The sequence below is a fragment of the Balaenoptera acutorostrata genome, chromosome 6 (assembly GCF_949987535.1).
Source record: "Balaenoptera acutorostrata chromosome 6, mBalAcu1.1, whole genome shotgun sequence".
Taxonomy (NCBI): domain Eukaryota; kingdom Metazoa; phylum Chordata; class Mammalia; order Artiodactyla; family Balaenopteridae; genus Balaenoptera; species Balaenoptera acutorostrata.
Genome location: NC_080069.1, coordinates 71,146,068 through 71,170,190, shown reverse-complemented (window position 1 = coordinate 71,170,190; position 24,123 = coordinate 71,146,068). Strand labels below are relative to the sequence as shown.

Here is a 24,123-nt window from a genome sequence, read left to right as displayed (position 1 = left end):
GAGTCCGCGAGCCACAACTTCTGAGCCCGCGAGCCACAACTACTGAAGCCCACGTGCCTAGAGCCTGTGCTATGCAACAAGAGAGGCCACCGCAATGAGAAGCCCGCGCACCGCAACAAGAAGCCCGCGCACCGCAACGAAGAGTAGCTGCTGCTCACTGCAACTAGAGAAATCCCATTGGCAGCAACGAAGACCCAACACAGCCAAGAAAAAAAAAAGAAGAATATGCATGTGATTAAGGAAAAAAACCACCTTAATCCTATAGATAGAGTAGGTAAGATTAGGACAATCAGTTCATTCATTCAGTATTCAAAAAATATTTATTGAGAGCTTATTATGTGCTAGGCACTCTGCCAGCCAGTTCCAGTCAGATTAATTTGGAAATATTCCCTCTTTCTGAAGGTGAGTATCAGAAGTTGTTAAAAAGGACAGGTAGTTTAGCCAAAAACCAAGGCAGCCTAGGAAACCTTCAAGAAGGTTTTAAAACCACAGGGTTATTAGAAAGGGAAGTCAATTGCAGGGGTTTGGAGGGAGCAGCAAGTCAAAGTAGCAGGAAGGGAGGAAGGAAGGGAAGGGAGGCAGGGAAGACGAGAGTGGGCATAAGGAAGGCAGCATCACAGACAGGAGAGAGACGACAGGGACGTAAATGAGGCCAGCACAAACCGGCAACAGAAGAGGAGGAGAGACATGATTTGGATAAAAAAATGGAGGCTGGCAAGAAAGTCCAGAGATTACTGAAAAGTTGTAGCTTCAGAAACTGAAAAACTGTTACTGCTTTCTAATTTCCCCTGCTGCACAGGGGACTGGAGGGGACTACTATTCACTGAGGTGACGTCTTACAGCTTATAAAGCACTTTCATGGTTCAGCATATAGTTGGCTTCCTCTCAAATATGATAACCTCAAGTATCACTTTCTCAATATCACTTCTTCAGAGAGGCTTTTCCTCACAGCCCTACTTAAGCATCTCCTTCCCTGTCACTGTTCATCAGCGCCTCACAAAAAACTTATGAATCTGGCTAGGTAAGGAGCTTAGATTTAATCTTGCAGCTATTGAAAACATGTTAACATGTTAATATTGTCTAACATTGTAAGGAAATATGGTGGTGTTAGATTTGAGACCAGATATTCTGACCATCAGTTTAGGAAGGGAGGGAGTAAGGGAGTGGGAGGGAGGGAGAGAGAGAGAAAGAGAAAGAGAGAGAGAGAGAGAGAGAGAGAGAGAGAGAGAGAGGGAGAGAGAGAGAAAGTATGTATGTCTCCTACATGGAAGAAAGAATATAAATTAAGGGATTTAAAGTGCGCCCTGGGGTAGAAAGCATATGGCCTTTGATGTACGTAGGAGTTAAAATTCTGTCAGCCAGATAGATAAATAGGGAACGTTCTGAAGTAGAAACAGAATGGAACATAGAGAAAGCATATTTGTTGTTTTTAGGAAGAAAGACCTCCTAGCCTAGAAACCATTTCTCCAGGCCCTGATAACCGGTCATAATAATGAGCATGCTCCTGGACAGCAGCAGACTAAAAAATGTGTGGTCAAGGCAGGCAGCGGGAGTCCGTTAGACCATAAATTCATGATGAGTAGTAATGGCCGGGAAGTATACATGGGAGACTGGTCAGCACAGCCTATGTGACTACTGGCAGCATCCTTGAGAGCAACCCTGAGTATGACCCTGACTTGTGGCCAAGCAGCTGAGAAGTAGTTCATCATAGGACTGTGAGGCCTAAGCACAGGCACCATGAGAGAAACCAGGCTCAGCATGGGAGGATGCAGCCCACAGGTGTACTGCAGAGACCATTGCAGGTTAGATCCAGCAGCAGTGAACTTTCCACAATAAGGGAGGCAAACCTTGTACTGTAATAGCTGGAAAGTGAAACAATGCAGAGGAAGCCAGGGGGCTCAGACAGCAAACTGGTGAGGATCCACGGGGGCCCACGAAACAGAGACTGGGGATAGAAGGAAGGAGTTCAAGGACTGGGATGAAGACCTCACCCGTGGGGATGCTCTCCCTGCTGGAAGAGTTTACCCCATCCTGGGGAGGAGGGATTAGTGAGTAATCATAACCGCATCATCGGGGCAGCCAGGTAAACATCCTCCACAGAAACCACATCTTACCACAAAATCTCTCTGCTGGTATGCCCAGATTTATAGATTTAAAGGCAGACAGATACAATCTCTCTCTCTCTCTCATACACACACACACACACACACACACACACAATGTATAACTGATTTACATGCTGGCACCAAAATATGAAAGTGTATGGTCTAGGACAGGGGTTAGTAAGGGGTCAGGTAGTAAATATTTCAGGCGTTATGGTCCTGTTGCAATTACTCAGCTCTGCTACTATAGTGCAAAAATAGCCATAGATGATAGTTATATGAGTGGGCATGAATGTGTTCTAATAAAACTTTATAAAAAATAGATGATGAGCTGGCCTTTGGCTAAAAGAACTTGTAAACCCTAGAAGATTTGGTCCAGTTCACAGACAGTGAAGGGAATGGAAGATTTTGTCTTTAAGGAAGGTGTGAAGACTTTGGCCACAGGGAGGATATAGAACCAGAGGCTTTAAGAAGTAGCTTCATCAAATAATGAAGGTCACAAGGAAAGAAACATGGGTCAAGTTTTAAAGATGGAAATCAGTTGGAAGACTAATCTTCCTCTCTTTTCTATGGAGGCTTGTATGTACAGACAGAGATAGATAAAGGTTGGTGTTTGTGTCAATTAGTGGGTGAAGAGGGATGAAGTCTAGGATACGAGGAAAGACTGCATGGAAAAGAGACTGGGAAAAAGATTACATGTATTAGTAATTTAGATGGGGCAAGCCTCCCTAGTGGGAAGTTTTTTTTCCAATTTGGATGAAGATGTGAAGAGATGGTCCAATAGCGTAAGTTCTCCATTGGTAAAAGCAAATAAGGAACAGCTCTACATGAGGATGGTTTTTGGTGTGGAGTCATCCATGGAGACATGTCAGTGAGATGTATGTAGAGGAGGGGAGGAAGTAAGAAAAAAATAATATACTGGAGGAAGAGTTCATAATCCACAAGTAATAACTGACTTCCTTCAGAGCAATTTAGCTTTTATACTGTAATAGTTTCCTATTGCTGCTGAAACAAATTACCACAAATGTGGTGGCTATAAATAATACAAACTTATTATTTTTTAATTCTGGAAGTCAGAATTCCAAAATGGGTCTCGCTGAGCTAAAATTAAGGTGTTGGCGGGGTTGTATTCCATTCTGAAGATTTTAAGGGAGAATTTCTTCTTTCTTTTTCCAGCTTTTACAGGCTGCCCACAGTCCTGGGTGTGACCCCCTTCTATCTTCAGAGCTAGCAATGTCCGGTCAAGTCTTTCTTCCACTACATCACTCTGACACTGACTCTTCTGCTTCTCTCTTCCACTTTTAAAGACCCTTGTGATCACAGTGGGCCAATCCAGATAATCAAGATTAATCTCCTTATTTTAAGGTCAACTAATTAGTAACCTTAAGTCCATCTGTAAACTAACATATCCACAGGTTCCCAGGGTTAAGATGTAGACATCTTTGGGGGTCATTATACCGCCTACTACACACATCTAAGCTACCTCAAAAAAACTGTTGCATTTGCCTGAATAAAATCATTTGACAGTAAATTTTTTTCTACTATTGGAGGAAATACATCCTCCAGATCAAGCCGTTTGTAACACAGTAATTTTCCCCTCAATTTTGTCTGTTTTGTGCTCTTTAATAGGGGTGAGGTGGGATAGTATTGTATATAGGCACAAATACATTTTTTATAATATATTTCTCATTAAGGGCATTTGTTCTTTATTTTCATTTACAGACTTCGAATTTTATGTATAAAACTTCCTATCTCTGAAAGTTTTTCATAGCATGCATTTCAAGGTTTAGACTTATTGGAAGCACACATACATCCAAAAAGTTTACCAAGATCACAGAGCTGAAAGTTGTTAGTGATGACACATAAGGAAATCATTCCTGACAAAGAAGTGGAAGTCAAAACTGAGGGAATCAAAAGCTACTGAGTAGTGGGGCCAGAACAGCCCTAAGCTCCACATCCAAACAGAGGCCTAAGGAGAAACTCTGATGATAAAGTTACACACTAAGGACCAGTTACATACATATTGGTCCTTTGGACAGTTTCATGAGAGCAACCTGTGCCACCAAACTGCACAACAAGCAGCTCCAACAACCTCGGAAAGCCCTCTTGTGTTAACACTACTCCATGGTTCCGTGAGGATCCATGCTGTATAGACGCTGCAGCCAGACGCCAAGGTGCTAGCGGGGGATTAGCTGACATTAGATGTCTCTTTGGGACTTTTACCTTTTAACTTGCATAAATTTTACATATATATATAATTTTATATATAATACTTTCTTCCCGCTTCACAAGTACATATAAGACCTTTCAATCAATCCTACTGATAAGATTTTATCCAAGTCTAGCTATGTCTAGTTAGACCCAATTATGTTTACGCTTCCTCCCTAATGTTGCCATTTTCTTTTCTAATTGACTCCTTTCCCCATTCTATTATGTTGGCGGTGTTTTATAAAGCATTGAATTAGTTTGCCTCTGATTACCACTTTGGCTACATCCCAAATAATGTGGTTGGATGCTTTGTAATTCCATGAATCATTTGACTCACCATTCAAAAACTGTCTACAGGCTATTTTCCCCTTGTAATATAGTATTATTAAAGCCTTCACGTGCCTTTATGTTATCTGTTTTATTAATTTCAACTTCTAAGCTTATCCTTGTATTGTCAAGAAATGATGGTCTAATTCAACACATTACTTGGATTGTCAGTGTAAAATCAATATTAAAAAATCTAATTCAGAGTAGAAGGCAATCAAATATAGTCCCTCTTGACTAATACACATAACTTCAGATATTTATATACTTATGGAAAGGAAAGGGAAAGGAAATGGAACTAACAAAAATCTGGTACCTTGTATGTGCCTGTCTGCTTGCCTGCCTATCCACCCCATCTATCTACCTATACCTAATAACCTATACCTATCTTCCTTCCTACTTTAGTCCTCACAACATCCCTGTGAAGGAATGGTTCTTATGTTTATTTTGTTCATGAGAAAACTCAAGTTTTCTTGAGATATATGTATATATAACTTGCCCAGGTTGCAAAGGTATTAAATGGGAAATATGAAGTTTAAATTTGGGTGTCGAACAACTTGGGATGTGGGGCCAGCCTGACCTGGGTTTGAATCCCAACTCTGCCACTATCAGTCCTGTGACCCCAGACATAATACTCTTTGATCCTCAGGTTTCCACATATATGAAAGAGACAGGGTTTAATGTCTTCAAGACTCAATTTTCAAATACTAAAGTCCTAGAATTCCATTTAACCCTAAAACCATAAGATGGTGATTTCAAAATGAAATGTCTCTAGCTGAGTGGGGCTACAAGGAGTACTGCTTCAGAATGGAAGTGTTCCTTAGGCTTTGACCTAAGGTTGTTGACACTATAAACTCAGTCTAGGGCTGAAGTTGAAGTCACTTGATGTACTGACCAAGCCATTTATGACTCAGGCAAATACCATGAGAAGGGCTGTCTTAAACAAGGATGGTGTTGTGTGTGTGTATGTTTTGTACCTTTAGCGTAATGAGGATGATCACACCACCAGAAATAGCTGACGAGCTCAGATGAATGTCAACATATAAACCTTGACCTAACCAACTGCTTCTCGCTCTGTTCTTCTAAGAAGTCAATAAAGGAGCAGGAGCCTTTAAAGCAGTTCCTATAAAAGCAGGAAGATTGTTCCCATGCAGATTTGGAAGTTCTTGACCCAATTCTAATCTTTCAACATTCTGTACTTAGCTTGAACTTTACAAACCTTAGATAGCTGCACAATCTCCTATGATTTCAGTTCTATTAACCGAAGTTAGTAGAATCGATCACAAAAGGATTAGGTAGTGGCAACTATTTTGAATGTTTTTGATGGTGGAGAGAAATGTCTTGAAATTTCAATCATAAGGGATTTCAGAACATTATTAATTTCTTTAATGTCTTCCAAATGAGAACCAAATTAATCAAAGCATTGCATTTAGCACTGGTACAGGATTTCACAACTGAGGAAAAATAATTGCTGACTTTAAAGTGATTTCCGATTTTATAAAATTCGCAAGGCATGTTAATGTTCCAGTTGGTAAAATCTTGTGTTCCTTGGTTCGTTTGTTTGTTTGTTTTTCTGGAAGTGGACTTTTCTATGTATTTCCGAATAGTTTTACTGAAGCCTGCTAAGATGGCTAAGATTTCTGCCAGTCTGCGTCACACCAAGGCAAATTCTGCCCTATATTTGCTGTTGGTTCTACCCCTTCAGGCTAGCCAGCTATCCTGGCAACTTGTGCTGTTGGCTACTCTGTACCCGGGTAGCATATCTTCATCACGATTCTGACTGTTCAGGCTTTTTTGTTGCCTTCTGCACCCTGGGAATACAGTAATTTATCTACCTTTATATTGTTTCAAAATTTCTAAGAAGTGATATAAATGACTATGTATAAAATAGATAAGCAACAAGGATATATTTAGAGCCCAGGGAAATATAGCCATTATTTTGTGATAACTTTAAATGGAGTATCATCTGTAAAAGTACTGAATCACTATGCTGTACACCTGAAACTAATATAATATTGTAAATCAATTATACTTCAAGAAAAAAAACCTCTAAGAAGCACTCATGAGGGAGCACGCAGGTAGTGAAGAAGTAGGAATACAGGCCTTAGTTGCTTTTGAGGAGAAAAGTAATTTCAAAACCAGTAACATTTAATGCTACCATTAGGCCAAACCAAGAGGGGCCTCTGTCCTGAGCCCCATACCACGGAGAGCCCTGCTCTGGCTTTCCTGTGGCCATGGCCCTCCCCACAGACAAGGAGTCCACTGGGCCACGTGGATGTGCCCTCCTGGAGCCTGTGTTTCACTCCTACCCCCAGACCATACTTCTGTTACCTGAGATCCCAGAATTCCCTGCCTAAAGCCCCAAGTCCCCTTTCAGGCCTGTGCAGGTCTCTCCCTAAGTCCACCCTTCAGAAGAAAGAAGGGAGAGCCCGTGCGGAGGTGCAGCTATTTGCAAAGGGCAGACAAAACCTGAACACTGGACCGAGGTGCCCACAGGCATGAGCACAGGCTCTTCACAGTACAGGATAGGGAATGATACACAAGAGAAGTGGTCTAGGGGCCAAGGGTGGGCCATGGGTCAACTATGTCTATGTCACCATTTTCTGGCATAGAACTAGGAAGAGCCTAAGAATTTTAAATTTAAACCCAGCCTTCCAAGTTATTACCAAGATATATTTACCAACCTAGGTGGATAGAACAGTTTTATTTCTAGCTTGATTCATAACTTTTAAAATATTTAGACGTAGGGTACCATAGGTCCTGCAAATGCAAGGGTTGGGCCTGGCAGCATATCCTTTATGTAAATAAAACTATGGGCTGAAAAGAAAGAACCTTGGTGCTCTTAACTAAAGACAAGCTCCCACTGAGGCCACCTTCACTGTCTATCAGGAAAGCATGATATTAATTTATAATGTCAGAGGAGTACCTATTTTGATTATACCACTTCCCTTTTTTGGGAAATTATTAACTGGAGAGACAAGGGTGGTGGAAGTGTGGAAACATGTTCTCTTTGTACCAAGGAGACCTTTACCACTAGCATGAATCAGATTTGAAGTGCTTGTAGGATCATCACAACTGGCCCATATACTTGCTGAAAATCTCCCGTACTTATGAAAGTATATTTTAGTATAGTGATGGTGAAAAGCAGAAAACAATTCCTGTGAATTGAGGAAATTACCCATCCCAAACAAGGACTATTTCTTTACCAGGAGGACCAGCAACCATCAACTTTACCTGTGTCTGAGCAAAAATACCAGAAAGACAATGGAAGGCCAGAGCCACTTGGGCTGGGCACAGGATGATAGAGCATGGCAAGGAGGCCAGCAGGGGGAGCTGTCATGCTTAATCTAGGCCAGGGAACCTTTCACACCTAGCTGACTCTGAGGCTGGGCTACCAGGCTAACCTGTTGCTAAGCAAAGAGCCCAGTGGTGGACTTTGCTGAAGAGGACAGTGTGCTGAGTTTCCCTTCCTAACGTCTACAGTGATCATTTTAGTTCTTGAAAAATGTCAAGAAATCTTGGATTTCTATTTTCTTCTCTTTTCCCACTTCCAAACACTTTAGGAAAACTAATCTCTCGTTGTAAGCACTTATGAAAACCCAACTTCATACGGAGGTTCTCTGAAATACTGAATGAGTATTCTGGGGAGAGGGAGCTCTTCTTGGTCTAGGAGCATTATTTTCCTGCTGATATAGAAATCCAGTATGTCCATCATGAAATGAAATGAGAAGTTCTGTTAGTTGGTTGTCTATCTTTCCATCATTCTTTTGTACTTCCTTCCTTGAATGAGTATTTTGGGGGCACCTATTGTGGGATTGTGTTTAGACCAGAGCTGTAAGCAAAACTCCATTCCCTGAAGAGGATGTGAGGAGAGGTTAGAGCCCAGAGCAAGCAGGGAAGGAAACCAAGTGGAGGAAGCTAATGAGCAGAGATCCCCGAGGGATAGGGTTGCAGCCCTGGGCTGCTGAGTCAATAGGTGCTTTGCTCACATGCAAGGAGAGTAAGGAACAGAATGACAAACCAGGAAAGAGGAGAAAAAAAAAATAGGAGAGCATCTACAGAGATAATTCTTAGGAACTTGGAGGATGAAGGTGTAGGAGAAAGGCTTTCCAGGGGGTCACTTTTATCATTTATTTTCAAGTTGTCAGAATTGTGCTAATGTAGAGGAGCAGATTTATAGCTAAAAGCAAACTGCAAATTCTAAAAACATAACTTTGATTTAGGTCTGGTCTGTGGGTGGGTACAGAGGCGCTGAAGGGTGTAATTTGTTGTTGTTGTTGTCTTCTGGCAGATTTAGCTTTCCAACTGCAATTTGCTTAGACTAATATTCCATTTAGTTTGCATATTCTGAACGTCTACCAACAAAAAGTGGAAAGGGGAAGGGTGGTAGGACTATCAAGATGCATCCTGTAATGCAGAGGAAAGAAGCCTTGGAACAAAATAATGAAAGCTTTCATACCAGGCATCTGGTTTGTGCATGATTGCGAGTGTGCAGGCATTTGGGGGAGTTATAAAGTACAGACAGAAATAAATTAGTCCCTATTCCAAAACTGTCTATAAACAATTTATATGGTGAAAAATTAAAATGTGGATTGAACCCATTTGGCTATTTGGAGTGAGACAGCCCCACTTCCTACAGTTAGTGCTACCACTAGTTCTGATATTGGGCAACTTTCAACCTCTGTTTTCCTTATGGGTGAAATGGGGACACTAACATATCCCTTGTAAGGTTTTGGTGAATATTAAATAAAAATGTAAGACATTTAGCACAGTAGTTGTCACAAGACCAGTCTTCAATTAGAAAAATATTAATAAACAGTAAGCTTTATTATAAATGATAACTAATGTAACTTTTGACAAGTATTCATTACACTTTTTAAGTTACTACTGTTCCAAGATTTTTTTTTCCTGCAAATGATTTCAACTGTGATATGATTCATCCCTTTTAAATATTCTATAACAAGTCTATTATTCAACAGGTACATTTTCAGTGTATTCCCTAGTTGCACTAGAATAATGCTCACTGAAATCTATTTTTCATTAATTCGATTTTATCTTAAGCATCCATGCATATTTACAATGGTTGTACTTCCATCAAATGGAAGTTTTTCACTCAACTTTTATCCTAAAAGCTTGCCTGTGAATTATTATTGCTCTTCTCCAGTTTTTAAATTTTAAAGAGTTTTTTCCCCTTTCACTTTGAGTATATCAATTTTAGTGAAGCCAAGACATTTTTCTTTTAATGGTAATCCTTAAGAGCTCCTCAATTTTTTTCCCTAAAAATATCACTAAAATATTATATTTTTAATATTGATATTTACAGCTGAGCAATTAAAGCAGCTTTTGGTTCCTATTTTTATTTCAAAAAGTTGATTACATAGATATAATATTAAGTATAATTAAATTATGATAAAGACAATTTAAATATATTTAATACATTAAATATAAAAATGTTTGTCACAGAAAATCATTTTATGAAGCAATAAAAATTTGTAGATTCAGTGAATATATTAAGACTACGTATATTTTAAAGAAATAAAACATGTATGCCATTAACTTCTAAATATCCTTCAAATAGTCATAAAATCCAAATAAAAGGATATTTTTCTGCTCAATTTTCCTTGTCAGAGCTGTACAGAAAACCTTATGATTTTTAAAAAAATTTAACAGGTGTGCAAACAGATGCAACTTGTTTATTTTACTTTATTCCTACTCTTAAAATTTCACCACTGCCAGAAACTCTATGGGCATATTTATAATATTTAAATAAAAATTCAAAAAATTGCATAAATCTTAGCAGTAAATAAATTGTTTCCTTTTTATCATCTAGGCAAAAAATAAAAATAATAATGAAACTTTGGAAATGCAAATGCTTTAAATAACCTACTGCTCAGTATTAATGTAGTAGCAGGCTGACGTTTAGAAGAAAACTCATGGTGGTGATGTTGTTTCATTTGGGGGTTCCATTACATGGTAGACTTCATTTCAACAACTGAAATGTCAGGGCTACAGGGAATGTAAAAATAAAACTTGTATGTGTGCATACTGTGTTTATATGTAAAACATGATGTACTGGTCTCTCTTGCCTGCTCAAATAATGTAAATAACGTTAATTTTAAAACTCATTTATTGAATTCACATTAGTGAAAAGATATATTAATTATCCTTAAATTACTTTGAAAGGGAAACCTTTCCCTTTGCTTCTGGATCTATTTAGCTGCCTGACACCTCTCCCAAATACAGCACCTATAAAGGTAAAACAAATGTCCAATAAAGTTTGTGACTATTTTTCAGCTTTCCCTTTACTGATTTCTGAACTATTCTTATTCCAATCTCACCCCATCCTGCAGCAGGTAATAAGCATGGTAGATTAACAGCAAGGGCTTTGGTGCCAGGCTGCTTGGTTTCAGAACCTGATTTTACAACCTAGTAGCTGCGTGACTCTGTGTGACTGTGACTTGATGCCTCTGTGTCTCATTTCATCATCTGTAAAATAGATTAAAAATAATATTCACCCACAAGTGAATATTATTCTTTAAGTATTCCTATATCCCTTTAATTTTCCTTTACAGCACTTATCAGAATTTATAGCGATGTAGTTATATGAACATTTAACAAATATGTATCTCCTACTAAAATGTTAAGTTCCTTGAATGCAGCACCAAAATCCATTTTGTTCATCACTATATCCTAAATGTTATAATGTTTGGTCCAGAGTAGATGCATAAGAAGTATTTGTTAAATAAATGAATAAATTAATTTTAGAGATAAGTCTGAGAACCAACAAAAGTGAACACGATTTGCCCAAGATTATACTACCATAAATGACAGAACTATAAGTAGAGTTTAGTTCTTCTAACTTAAAGTTCTCCATTATTTCCAGGCGTTAAATCTTCGATAACACAAATCATACAAAGAATCACGCAATTAATATTATGTAGGTTCTAGAATGAAAAGTAAAAGTAAAAATCAGAGAGTGAAGGAGTATCTAACGTAGTCTGGGGGAAATTGGGCCTCCTCGAGGAACTGATATTTAAGACATGAAGGAGTTAGAATGGGCAAGGAGAGTCAGGCAGAGGGTTCCAGGTAAAGAACAGTTTACACAGTGGTCCAATGATGAGAAAAGCTTGGTGAATAAGAATAGAGAAAAGACTACTGTGATTGCAGCAGAAGGACCTGGAAGAGGGAGGGTGAGGTTGATCAGAGAGACAGGGCCAGATCTTATACCAAGGAAAGACTTTTCTTCCTTAAGTAGAAGAAGAAAAAGCCACTAAAGGGTTTTAAGTGTGGATAACACAATCAGGTTTGCATTTTCATAAGATGATACTGACTGCACTATGGGGAGTTTGGGAAAGGGCAGACTTAGTAACTGGCTGGATATGCAGGTCAAGACAGAAAGATACATAAAGATGACGCTCACATATCCAACAGGATCGACAGGGAGGGTACCATTTACTGAGAAAGGACCTTTAGTAGATAAATCAAGAGCTTGATTTCATTAAGGGTATAATAAATTCTCAATAGATAGTGACAATTATTATTGTTTTTGTGGTTGTTGTTACTGTTGATTGAAAACCACTTGCTGCAATTGAGAGTAATGGTGATTTTTATGGATTTCAATGGATTTTGGCCTGCGGTGTTGCTCCCATTATATACACAGGCACTTCTGGACTTGAGGTTTGGAAAGGGAAGTCATTTAAGGAGCTAAGAATGCAGCTGAGGCTTGACACACGAAAGCCTTTTTTACCTCCAATCTCATTTCTAGGGTAGGCTTAGGATAACACCTGAGAGATGCAGGAGAAAACAGCCTTCCTTTCTCTTGAATTTCCTCTCCTTTTCCCAAGAATCAAGAAATTTTAGACATGATAATATGACCATGGCCAACAGGTCTATAATGGCCAATTGGTCTATGAAGCATCAATGTTTTATGGGGAGATCAAGCCTGTAAAATTAGCTTTACTTGGCCTGGGCTGAATAATGGATGAGCAAAGACAGCTCAAAGGATTTTCCTATAAATTGGGTAAGGAGATAGTAAGCAAAGAAATCAAGAGGTATGCTTAGATCTTTGATCTTAGAGAAGGTATTTATACCTTATTTTCTGATCTAGACTTTATTTATATTATATCTTTGAATCATGTGGCAATCTGTCTTATTCATTTACATTGTTTACATATAGTAAAAAAGAATGTCAATTAAATCATTAGAATGATTAATTGGCAGTATAGACTACATAAGGCCATTTTAATACTGGTGAGCCAGTACTGCTTGTATTAGCATATGAGGAGGTCGCTAACACACTGTGTCACTGGCTCATGGCCACAGGCTTTGCTCCCTAGAGATGCAAGGGAAGCAGAGATCACGCATCAGGATTAGCCACATGGTGTTAATGAGAATCGCTGTTTATCATTATCCTGGTTATCCTGTTAAAGAGGTTCTGGAGCATATGAGGTAGTTGCCAAATGTGTTAAATATACCAAAAGGCATGTCTATTTCGGAAGTTTTGAGCCCTGAGTTAAAAAATTTTATCATATTTAATCTACTTGCCAACTGGGCATTTTGCAACCAGGCATCTATAAAAGAACTAAGGAAAGAGGCACTGAGGGGAAGTCAAATCTAAGAAAAGTCCAGATTGTTTTGGTCAATGATGAGGTCCTCCTGTAATTTAAAAGCTAAAATGAATCTTGCTTAATCTCACATACACATAATTGGCATCATTTAGGCACAATCACCATTAAGAAACATACAAACACATATAGATCAGCATACAGCAAGGGATTTTAAAGAGGGAAAGAAGAATATTTTAACCAACTTTCTGAATAAAAGTCACATGTATTTTATTTATATTAGAATACTTATAAAGGTCCTTGAGGTATTTTAATATATTTTTAAATTTATACCTTTATCATCATATTTATTAAACTAGGAAAAGCATCTAATATTTATTTTTACTTTTTTAATTTAAATAAGCACATACACATAGCTTAAAAGTGAACATGTCTTCTTGACTGCTCTGGGCAGTAATATGTAACATTGCCTAACCTAGCATAATCCAGCAAAATCTGGATTCAATCAAAACCCAGTTCAATACAACAAAGTGAGCCAGGGCTGAATCATTTGTGCATGTGTATCTGTCCCTCATTATATTAACCAGCCCTTGTGTATATTAACTTTAGCATTTTAGCTTTACGACATGTTGAAAATACATTTTGACACTATCCAGAAATTAAGAAGAAGAGAACTTTTTTCCTACACCTTTAGTGATTAGGAGCATGGGTATGAAAATCAGACTGAATATTCAAAACAGGTCTCCACTGTCTGCTAGCTATATAACCCTTTAATCTCTCTGTGTCTTAGCTTTCTTCTTGAACCTCAGATTCTCATCTGTAAACAGGATAACGTAGTACCTATCTCAAAGAGTTGTTGTATGTGTTAAATGCTTTATCATACATAAGGGACTTAGGACTGTGTTTGGCACATAGTAAGTGCCCCCAAAATGTTAGCTATCATTTTCATCATCATTGTTATTATCCTTCATTTTGTTCTTGGGCACTTGGAAAAAGAGTCTACAAAACACATATTTAACTTTTTCCTCTGAGTTCCTAGCCCTTAGCCTTATCAGAAGCATCAATCTTTCTTATTTTCTAGTCAATAAGGATTTTTTTAAAATTGAAGTATAGCTAATTTACAATATTGTGTTAGTTTCAGGTATACAACAAAGTGATTCGGTTATACATGTATTTATATATGTATATATCTATAAACTTCTTTTCAATTCTTTTCCATACAGTTTATTACAAGATATTGGATCAAGTTCCCTGTGCTATATACAGTAAAACCTTGTTGCTTATCTATTTTATATATGGTAGTGTGCATCTGTTAATCCCATACCCCCCAATTTATCCCTCCCCTGCTTTCCCTTTGGTAACCATAAGTTTGTTTTCTATGTCTGTGAGTCTGTTTCTGTTTTGTAAATAAATTCATTTGTACTATTTTTTTTAGATTCCACATATAAGTGATATCATATAATATCTGTCTTGCTCTGTCTGACTTAACTTCACTTGGTATGATAATTTTTAGGTGCATCCCTGTTGCTGCAAATGGCATTATTTCATTCTCTTTTATGGCTGAGTAATATTAAGGATTTTTTAAAGTTCAGTGATTCTCAAGATTTTCTTTTACATAGACACCTTTATAGCATATTGGAATATTCCATGTACTTTCACATGATATAATCGACAGTTTTAGAACCTTTGACTTAGAAAATATATATGAACAGAGGGATTTAAGGACCCCCTGAAATAACCACACAGGCCCTCTGGGGCCCAAGACTCATTGGTTAGGAACCGTTGCTTTGATGATTAATACATTTAGATTAAAATAAAATTCAGATCTTTTTAGAAAGCCCTGTGGGGTCATAGCTCTTTTAGCCTCTCTTACCTCACCCATGACCGCTATGGGTGTCTCTCCAGTTGCCTGAGCAACACGATGTTCTACTAAGTAGAACATGTACTCGTCGTAGAGCAGACGGATCAGGTGGAAGGAGCCAAAGCTAGCAGCACTGCGGAGGGTTAAGTCCCGAATAACCATTGAGCTGTTCCAAGAGAAAAGACACATATGCAGCCATTGTTAGTGAGCAGGATTAGAGTTCAATCTAATTTTCCTCTTAAAAGAAGTTAGAGGTCTAAAAGATTGGTACAGCACACAACCTGCCATGGAATAATTTCACTACTGAAAGCAGTTGGCTCAACTCTTTCAAACAGAGTGGTAAAGAGGTCATCTTCACTGAAACTTGACTAGATCCTTATTAGAGCTAGACAAGTATTAACTGGGAAAAACCATTTTACTGTCATAGGCAAGTCTTTTGATTCTACTAAATTCACAAAGGGGTCAGAATTGAATAAAAAAGATTTTTGGAAGGCTGACAACTCATCACCATAAGAAAAAGCAACTCAAAGCGAAGGTCTTATTGATGATGCGTAAACACTGTGTCACTATCTCTCAAGTGATAACGATCTCTGGGGTATGCTGTGAGAAAAATATGTATTTGACCAAGTTTACAAAATATACTAAGCAGGGACTTCCCTTGTGGGGCAGTGGTAAGGAACCCGCCTGCCAATGCAGGGGACATGGGTTCGGTCCCTGGTCCAAGAAGATCCCACATGCCTCGGAGCAACCAAGCCCGTGTGCCACAACTACTGAGCCTGCGCTCTAGAGCCCGTGAGCCACAACTACTGAAGCCTGCGCGCCTAGAGCCCGTGCTCCGCAATGAGAAGCCACCGCCATGAGAAGTCCGCACACCGCAACGAAGAGTAGCCCCCGCTCGCCGCAACTAGAGAAAGCCCGCACGCAGCAACGAAGACCCAACGCAGCCAAAAATAAATAAATTTATAAAAAAAAAAAATATATATATATATATATATATATATACACACACACACACTAAGCAATGTTCCCAGATGTGGCAATGTAGAATGTAGGAGGTTATGTACAGGGATTGGTGCAAGTTCTGTTGGAAGGCAAATTTATTAAGTGATTCTAGTTCCTTACTGATTTCCATTAAATTAAATTAAGGTGATTTTTCCATTAGAAATAGCATAATAAAATCAATTAAGAAATGCATAACTTTGAAAAATATGAATGTTTAATTTATAAAATACCAAAATCTGAACCATATTATTAATAAAATACTAACAATACACTCTATTATACTCAAAATGGAAGTGAGTCAAAATAAAATTTTGGCCTCATTGAAGACATGTCAATTATTAAGCTTGTCCATGCACTTCAAATCTCTTTAATATTTCTAACTTAGAGTCAGGGTAGGATGTGTGTGTGTGTGTGTGAGTGTGTGTGTGTTTCTCCTCACTTTCACTTAGTGTCCTTTTCTAGAGATTTCTGTCTTACGCAAACTAAAACAGGCATTATATTCTCTCATAGGAGGAGATAGAATCTCACAAATGTATGGGCTGATATTCCTAGGCCTTATTTTGCAATGAAGAATTGTAAAATGCCAGACAGATGGAAAAACAGAAGACTGTACATTTCTGTTTCATTTTCAACCTTATTTATATAGAGGCTAGTAATGTATCAAATTCTACACATTCAACTTGGCAAGTGACAGATCATCCTTGTACATCTAAAACTCTAAAGCCCTGGATTCTGATCCTGGTTCTTCATTAATTCACTATCAATCTCAAAAAAAATCATTTCCATGAGAGTGTTTTTCCTTTTGGGTGAAAGTGAAAGCAGTACTTTTGGTCTTACCTAATTTGCATGATTATTTCAAGGATAAAATGCGTTAAAGGTTGTGAAATAAACTTATGAATGAATAGAACAAGACTCAAATATAAGTGATTGTGCTCCTAATACACAGAACAGGAGGAGCTGAGCTTCTGACTCTCATTTGGCTACGGCAGCAAGAACAGGTGTTACTATATGATGATGGCAGATGTCTCTCATTCTGTGGATCTATTTACTAAAAAGAAAAAAAGCATGGGTTTGGAGTTAGATCCATGTTAACCACTATGTGATCTTGATTGTGAGTATGTCATTCAATATTTAAAGGTTCAAGATTAGCCTGAGAGTCAAATGAGATAATGTATGTGAGATCTTAAGCAAAACTACCTATTACTACACTATTCCATATGTTGGCGTTAATAATATACTCATTATCATAAAAAGCAGTACTGGTGAATGATTCCTTACAGTCAAATACGTTAATGAATACCTTAAGTTTGGAACTCTATAAGAGAATCACTAAAAATAAATTAACACTTTCATTTATATGTCAAAGATATAATGACAAAATTCTGTTATAATTTGATGCATGCTTTTCCCATAATTCAGTAACACATCACCTATTCATAAAAATAATTATTATAAATTTAATAGCTATTGAAATTAAACTTTATTTTCCTATGGAACAAATTTTAACAAGCAGAGAATCCTCTACTTTAAAAAGCAAAAGCAAAAACAACATAAAAATAACAATAAAAAGTTGCCTAACATTTTTACATACATCCAAATTTGATCATGTGAAGTAAATAATTTTGAAAAATTAAGTAATATGGGGTGGAATATTCACTCCTAAGTACACATCTCTTGCTGAAGAAAGACAGCAGCTATTTAAAATACAGCCTGGAGAAGACTAATGGCTAACAAGTATACAAAAATATGACTAATCTTATTCAAAATTAAAAGAAATGTAAACTAAAGGTAAGATACCATATATCATCTATTATACTATAAGACATTAAAAGATCAGTGTTGGAGAAGGTATGGGGAAAGAACTCTCATTTGCTGTTTCTACAAGCATAAATTCACAAAACATTTATGAAGGGAAATTTGGCAACACATGTTGAAATTAAAAATGCACAAATGCCTTCACCTAGCAGTGTTTTCTTGTTGTTGTTTTTACAAAATACCTTTTATTTACAGGCTTTGGAGAGCAACCAACCCAAGACCATGATCCTTGATGGAAAGCTCGGAAAATAAGCCCTCATACAAGCAGGCTATCTCTCTCTCTGACGGTGTTTTTTTTTCTTTTTCTTTTTTTTAACATCTTTCTTGGAGTGTAATTGCTTTACAATGTTGTGTTAGTTTCTGCTGTATAACAAAGTGAATCAGCTATATGTATACATATATCCCCATATCCCCTCCCTCTTGCATCTCCCTGCCACCCTCCCTATCCCACCCCTCTAGGTGGTCACAAAGCACCGAGCTGATCTCCCTGTGCTTCCCAGTAGCTATCTTACAGTTGGTTGTGTATACATGTCAATGCTACTCTCTCACTTTGTCCCAGTTTACCCTTCCCCCCCACCCATGTCCTCAAGTCCATTCTCTACATCTGCGTCTTTATTCCTGTCCTGCCCCTAGGTCCATCAGAACCATTTTTTTTTTAATATTCCATATATGTGTGTTAGCATACGTTATTTGTTTTTCTCTTTCTTAGTTCACTCTGTATGACAGACTCTAAGTCCATCCACCTCACTACAAATACCTCAATTTCGTTCCTTTTTATGGCTGAGCATCGTTGCTTTACAAAGCTGTATTAGCCTCCACTGCACAACAAAATGAATGGGCCATACACGTACAGATATCCCCTCCCTTTTAGACTTCCCTCCCATTTAGGTTACCACAGTGCACTAGGTGAGCTCCCTGTGCTATACAGCATGTTCCCATCAGTTATCCATTTTATACATAGCATCAATAATGTATATGTGTCAATCCCAGTCTCCCAATTCCTCTCACCCCACCCCTTTCCCCCTTGGTATCCGTACATTTGTTCTCTATGTCTGTTTCTCTATTTCTGCTTTGCAACTAAGATCATCTGGATCATTTTTCTAGATTCCAGATATATGCGTTATTATACAATATTTGCTTTTCTCTTTCTCACTTACTTCACTCTGTATGAACAATCTCTAGGACACTCTCTAGGTCCATTCACATCTCAACAAATGATCCAATTTCATTCCTTTTTATGGCTGAGTAATATTCCATTGTATATACATGTACCACATCTTCTTTATCCATTCCTCTGTCGATGGACACTTAGGTTGCTTCCATGTCCTGGCTATTGTAAGTAGTGCTACTATGAACATTGGGGTGCATATGTTTTTCTGAATTATGGTTTTCTCAGGGTATATGCCCAGTAGTGGGATTGCTGGGTCATATGATAGTTCTATTTTCAGTTTTTTTAAGGAACCTCCATACTGTTCTCCATAGTGGCTGTATCAATTTACATTCCCACCAACAGTGTATGAGGCTTCCCTTTTCTCCACACCCTCTCCAGCATTTATTGTTTGCAGATTTTTTGATGATGGCCATTCTGACCAGTGTGATCACCTATCAGTTCTAATTCTAGAAATTTACACAAATGAGCAAAGATAGTTTTAATTGCAGCAATATTTATACTAGTGAGAAAATAGGGGGCAACACTAAATATCCATTTGTAGGATACTAAGTAAAAAAAATGGTTCATTCATGTATGTAAATTTATACAATAGTTCAAAGAAATGAGGGAGAGTACACATATAGGCAGTAACTTGGAAAGATGTTAATGATATAATGTTAAGTGCAAGAACTAAAAAGTATAACATGAGCCCATTTAACATAGAAACCATCTATATAATTCTTAAAAAAATTCTATCCCTAAATAAATGGGAATGTTTAATACTTTATTAGCATCGAGATAGCACACTTCATTAAAATAGTATTAGTCACCTTAAAAAGTGCAAATTTATTTCAATTTATCTGAAGATAAATGTGCAACTTTATACAAAGATAATCGTTACAGTATTTTTTATAATTGTATCACAAGACCAAAAACAACCTAAATGCTCAAGAATAAGAGACAAATGGGATGTTTAAATAATGTATGAGACATACACAAAATGGAATATTGTGAGGACATTAAAAATTATGTTTCTTAAGATATGCTTAAGGTATAATGTTAAATGAAAAATGTTAAGGGAAAAATACAGATAATAAACTCTGATAAACAATTGGATCTCAACTTTATGTAACACTGAAAGAAAATATTTTACCAGTAGTTATTTCTGGGTAGTAAAATTATGGATGATTTAAGTTTATTCTTTTTATAGTATTTGTATTTCCCAGATTTTCTAAAGTGAGTATATACTAATTTCATAATCCAAAAAATGTTTATTTTAAAAAGAAGATATTCATTGTAACATAGAAGAATCCTGGGCCGGTTGAATGTCAATAAATCTTTGCAGGGATAAATATCACAGATATAGAATGAATTATATATATATTTCAAAATTCAACTTTTAGGGCTTTATATTTCCCTTAAAATAATGTAAATGACTAAGAAGAATATTCATACTGAGTAGCTTTCTGGTATTATTAAACAAAATGCAAAGTCAATTTTTTTATTCCAAGAGAATTCACATTCATTCATTCAATAGATATTTATTGTGTTCCTACTCTGTGCCAGGGTCTTGTTCTAGAGCAAGTCAGACAAAATTTGGTTTCAACAGAGCTCACATTCTAGTAGGACAGAGAGTTGATAAAAACAGAGTAGATATAAAATATAAACTTAGGTAGTGATAAACCCTATGAAAAACAATAAATCAGGTTAAGAGATTGGAGAGTGATGGGTGCCGGCACTTGAAGTTAGGGTGTCAGGAAAACTCTTTTTGAGGAGGTGATATCTTGAGCAGAACCAAGACTGAAGTGAAGGAGTGAGCCGTGTGAACATGTGAGCTTTCCTGGCAGAAAGGAGAGCAAATACAGAGACTGAGGCAGAACTATGTTTGTTTTATTCCAAGGACAGCCCAGAGGCTAGTGTGGCTGGAGGACGTGAGCAAAGAGAATACACAGTGAGACCTGGAGGTCACTAGCAGCTGGACCATGTAGGATCTTATAGGCCATGCTAAGGCTTTTGGATTCTATTTGACAGCTGGGCAATCACCTTATTTCAGCATAAAGTACACACGTAATACTAAATTCTGTTGGAAAATGAAAAAAAAAAGGGTGCTGACCTTCGGTTAAAATATCTAGTTATTTTTAAAAATACTGATAAGCATGCTATGAAATTATTGTCATATGTTTAGAAAAGAATCAGTTGAATTATATTATTAATGCTATGTCTGCTTCATGCTCTCTGTGCTGGGCTTCTGCCCTACAAGCCAAGTATCAAATGACACAATTAACAGTTTAATTGGAAACCTATTGTCTGATTCAGACTTCTGTAAGATATGTTGCAAAATTGACTTCACTGAATTTCATGTTGCTAAGTTACCATGAATTCAACTCCTTTTAAAATCAGAGTTATAAATGTTAATTATTTTATAATGGATGAGAAATACCTTTGTGTATTTGTCTTTATAACTCACGGGTGTGGAAATTGAAACATATCCCCAAACACATGATACTCAATCCACCTCTTTATGTATTTGGGGATACATCACACCCTTCCAAAGAAGAAAGATGAGAACATCACACCTGTGACCACCCCCTCCCCGCTACCGTGAACTCTCTTCTCAAACAGTGCTTATAGCTGATTCTGAAAGAGTATTACTTTTTGGAAGATTTATATATTGTTCAATTGTAGGCAAACTAGGTTCTCTGTGCCCCCTTTCAAGTCACTGTATCAAAGCTATAAATTTCATTCTTTAAAAATGGGATACTTGGTTGACCCTCAGGGTGACCCTAAGGAATTCTGTGTTCCGTTATCCACAAAACACACAAGCTGAGAAATGGCCCACTTAACTTCTACATTTCTGCCCAAGAAAGGTGGTGATATTTTTTCCACCTCCCAGGGAGCCAGCGGTAGCCATTCAAAGCCAGGTTAGGCAAGGAGAGACCCCCGTTTGGAGCAGAGGGTGTTTGCAGCAACATGTCAACTGTTGCTATCATGATTCTCTGCCAGTCCATTTCTTTATTTGTATGCATATAAATATATACACAGAATTTTAGAAATTATGAGATTAATCAACTTCAGAAAATGAAGGATTAATATATGTGACTGCCAAATTCTTATTACAAAGCCAAAAACATTAAAAAAAATACTCTGTAATTCTGCTTCTGTTTGTGAATGCAGTTTTCATTACTCAATATGTTTTTATGCCTCGGTAAAAAACAGGTCAGATTTTAGAGGCTCTTAAGTTTCTAAGCTATTGACTTCGCCTACCAGCAGGAGGTATGCATCTGTCTGAATATGCCTTTCCTTCTGTGGCACTGAAGTATATGCCTTCAACACTGCTTGAAATGAAAATAATAACCATAATAGTGTCTAACAATAACAAGCCAACTATCCCCAACTCAGGGAGGACAGAGGGCAGGCAAGTGATGATCTACTGGGTTTGTATATCTTCAGAGAACAAGAAATACAAGTAAGTAATTTTCTGTCAAGATACCTGTAACAAATCTCTGTGGAGACAAAGGCTCCAGGAGTGTATTTCTAAAATGATATCAACTAAACATAGAAAAAAAAGTCCTCAGGAAGGAGTAAGGGTAAATCTGATGTAATGACATAAGAAAGCAGTAAGAAGAAAAAAAAAACCCTTGCTTTTTTCTGATATAGAAGATGCACTCGGCTTTTGGTCATATAGGTTTTGGAACAACAGCTAGTATAACTTCTGTTTCATCACTCATGAAGCACATATACCATCTATATGATTTTCTGAGGGGAAAAAAAATGGACGAAATCAACTTGCAAGCAAATGGGAAAATATCTGAAATCTTCTTAAGAAATGTTCCCAAATTAAAGTTTTGAACTCTACTATTACTACTACTACTTCTACATCTACTTTGACAATTATGTGATAATGTTTTCCAAATCTTCCCCATATATCAAAGGAAAACTCATATCATCAACACATTGCTCACCGACACCCAGCTCTAAACCTAGGACTGGCTTTAATGAAGCATATCAGTGGGTCACAGAGTTAGACAGCACCTTAATAAGGTGCTTTTCAAATCATGTGGACTAAAAGCACTAAATATATGAGAGACAGAACTGTGGAATTAGTCCATCCCCAAAACAAAAACAAAGCAACAACACAAAACTGGTAGACTTTCTTTCACTGCATTTAACCCTGGGCTAGACACTAGAAAACGATTTTCAGGATGTAAGGATAATTTAACTCCTAATTAAACATATACAGCGAATCTACACCTCTACTTCAGTTTAAGAAATAAGAATTGGACCAAATCAGTTGAGAAAGAAAGAAGTCACAATAAAAACCAAGCAACTACCATCAAAATTAAAAGATCTCTGGTTCCATCTTTATCAAGGTGGTCAAAACAAGATGGAAATCCTGTAATTTGGGCTTACTGGGTTCATTCTGCTAGTCTCTAAACTCAGCTACTTCTTTGTATACCTTCTCTCCTCACAACTGCTTTGGACTCACCACTGAGGTCCAGATGATGACCATAGGGTACCCATAGCCACAGTCAGTGGTATGTCCTGTAGTCACTACTTTGATATGCGCATGGTTGCACAGGAACTAAATTAGGGACTGCCTAAACCTCAAAGTAGACATGGCTTTCCGGCCCGAGCCAGTGAGGCCCCCATTATCTAAAGAAGCAAAGAAATGAACTCCCATCACAAGAATAAATTCTGGGGTCAAAAATATAACTTACTTAACTTAGCTTAAGAAATGGAACTCTGTCAGTTTCATCCTATGTCATATATATAGTATATATGCCAACTTACGCAGGTTCTGTTTTTAACCCCTGGAGTAGACCTATGGTCAGTGGTTCACCCCGACATTTGATATCATATATCAAGTAATCTTTCTCTCCTGGGGTTCTTCTATGTCTAGAAAAACATACATTTATATATATCTATATATATCCTTTTAGTCAAAAAGTGATTCATTTTGTATTACTAGATTATTCGATATTAAACTGGCTATGCATTAGAATCACCAGGAGTAAGCTTTTTGAAAAAAAAATTTCTGATTACCCCTACTCCCAATCACTACTTTCTAACCACCACGATTTTGATTCAGTAATTTTT

The 24,123-nt window shown here is 37.4% G+C and overlaps 1 protein-coding gene across 7 annotated transcripts in view; it reads right to left on the bottom strand.

Moving 5' to 3' along the window:
* The window catches only part of RFX3 (regulatory factor X3), a 296,992-nt gene that overhangs the window by 8,817 nt on the left and 264,052 nt on the right, over positions 1–24,123 (bottom strand). For all 7 annotated transcript variants that reach the window (XM_057549444.1, XM_057549447.1, XM_057549448.1 and 4 more), the window contains one exon: positions 15,072–15,225. In XM_057549444.1, the coding sequence (XP_057405427.1) occupies positions 15,072–15,225 (154 nt within the window). The remainder of the gene's footprint in view (positions 1–15,071; positions 15,226–24,123) is intronic.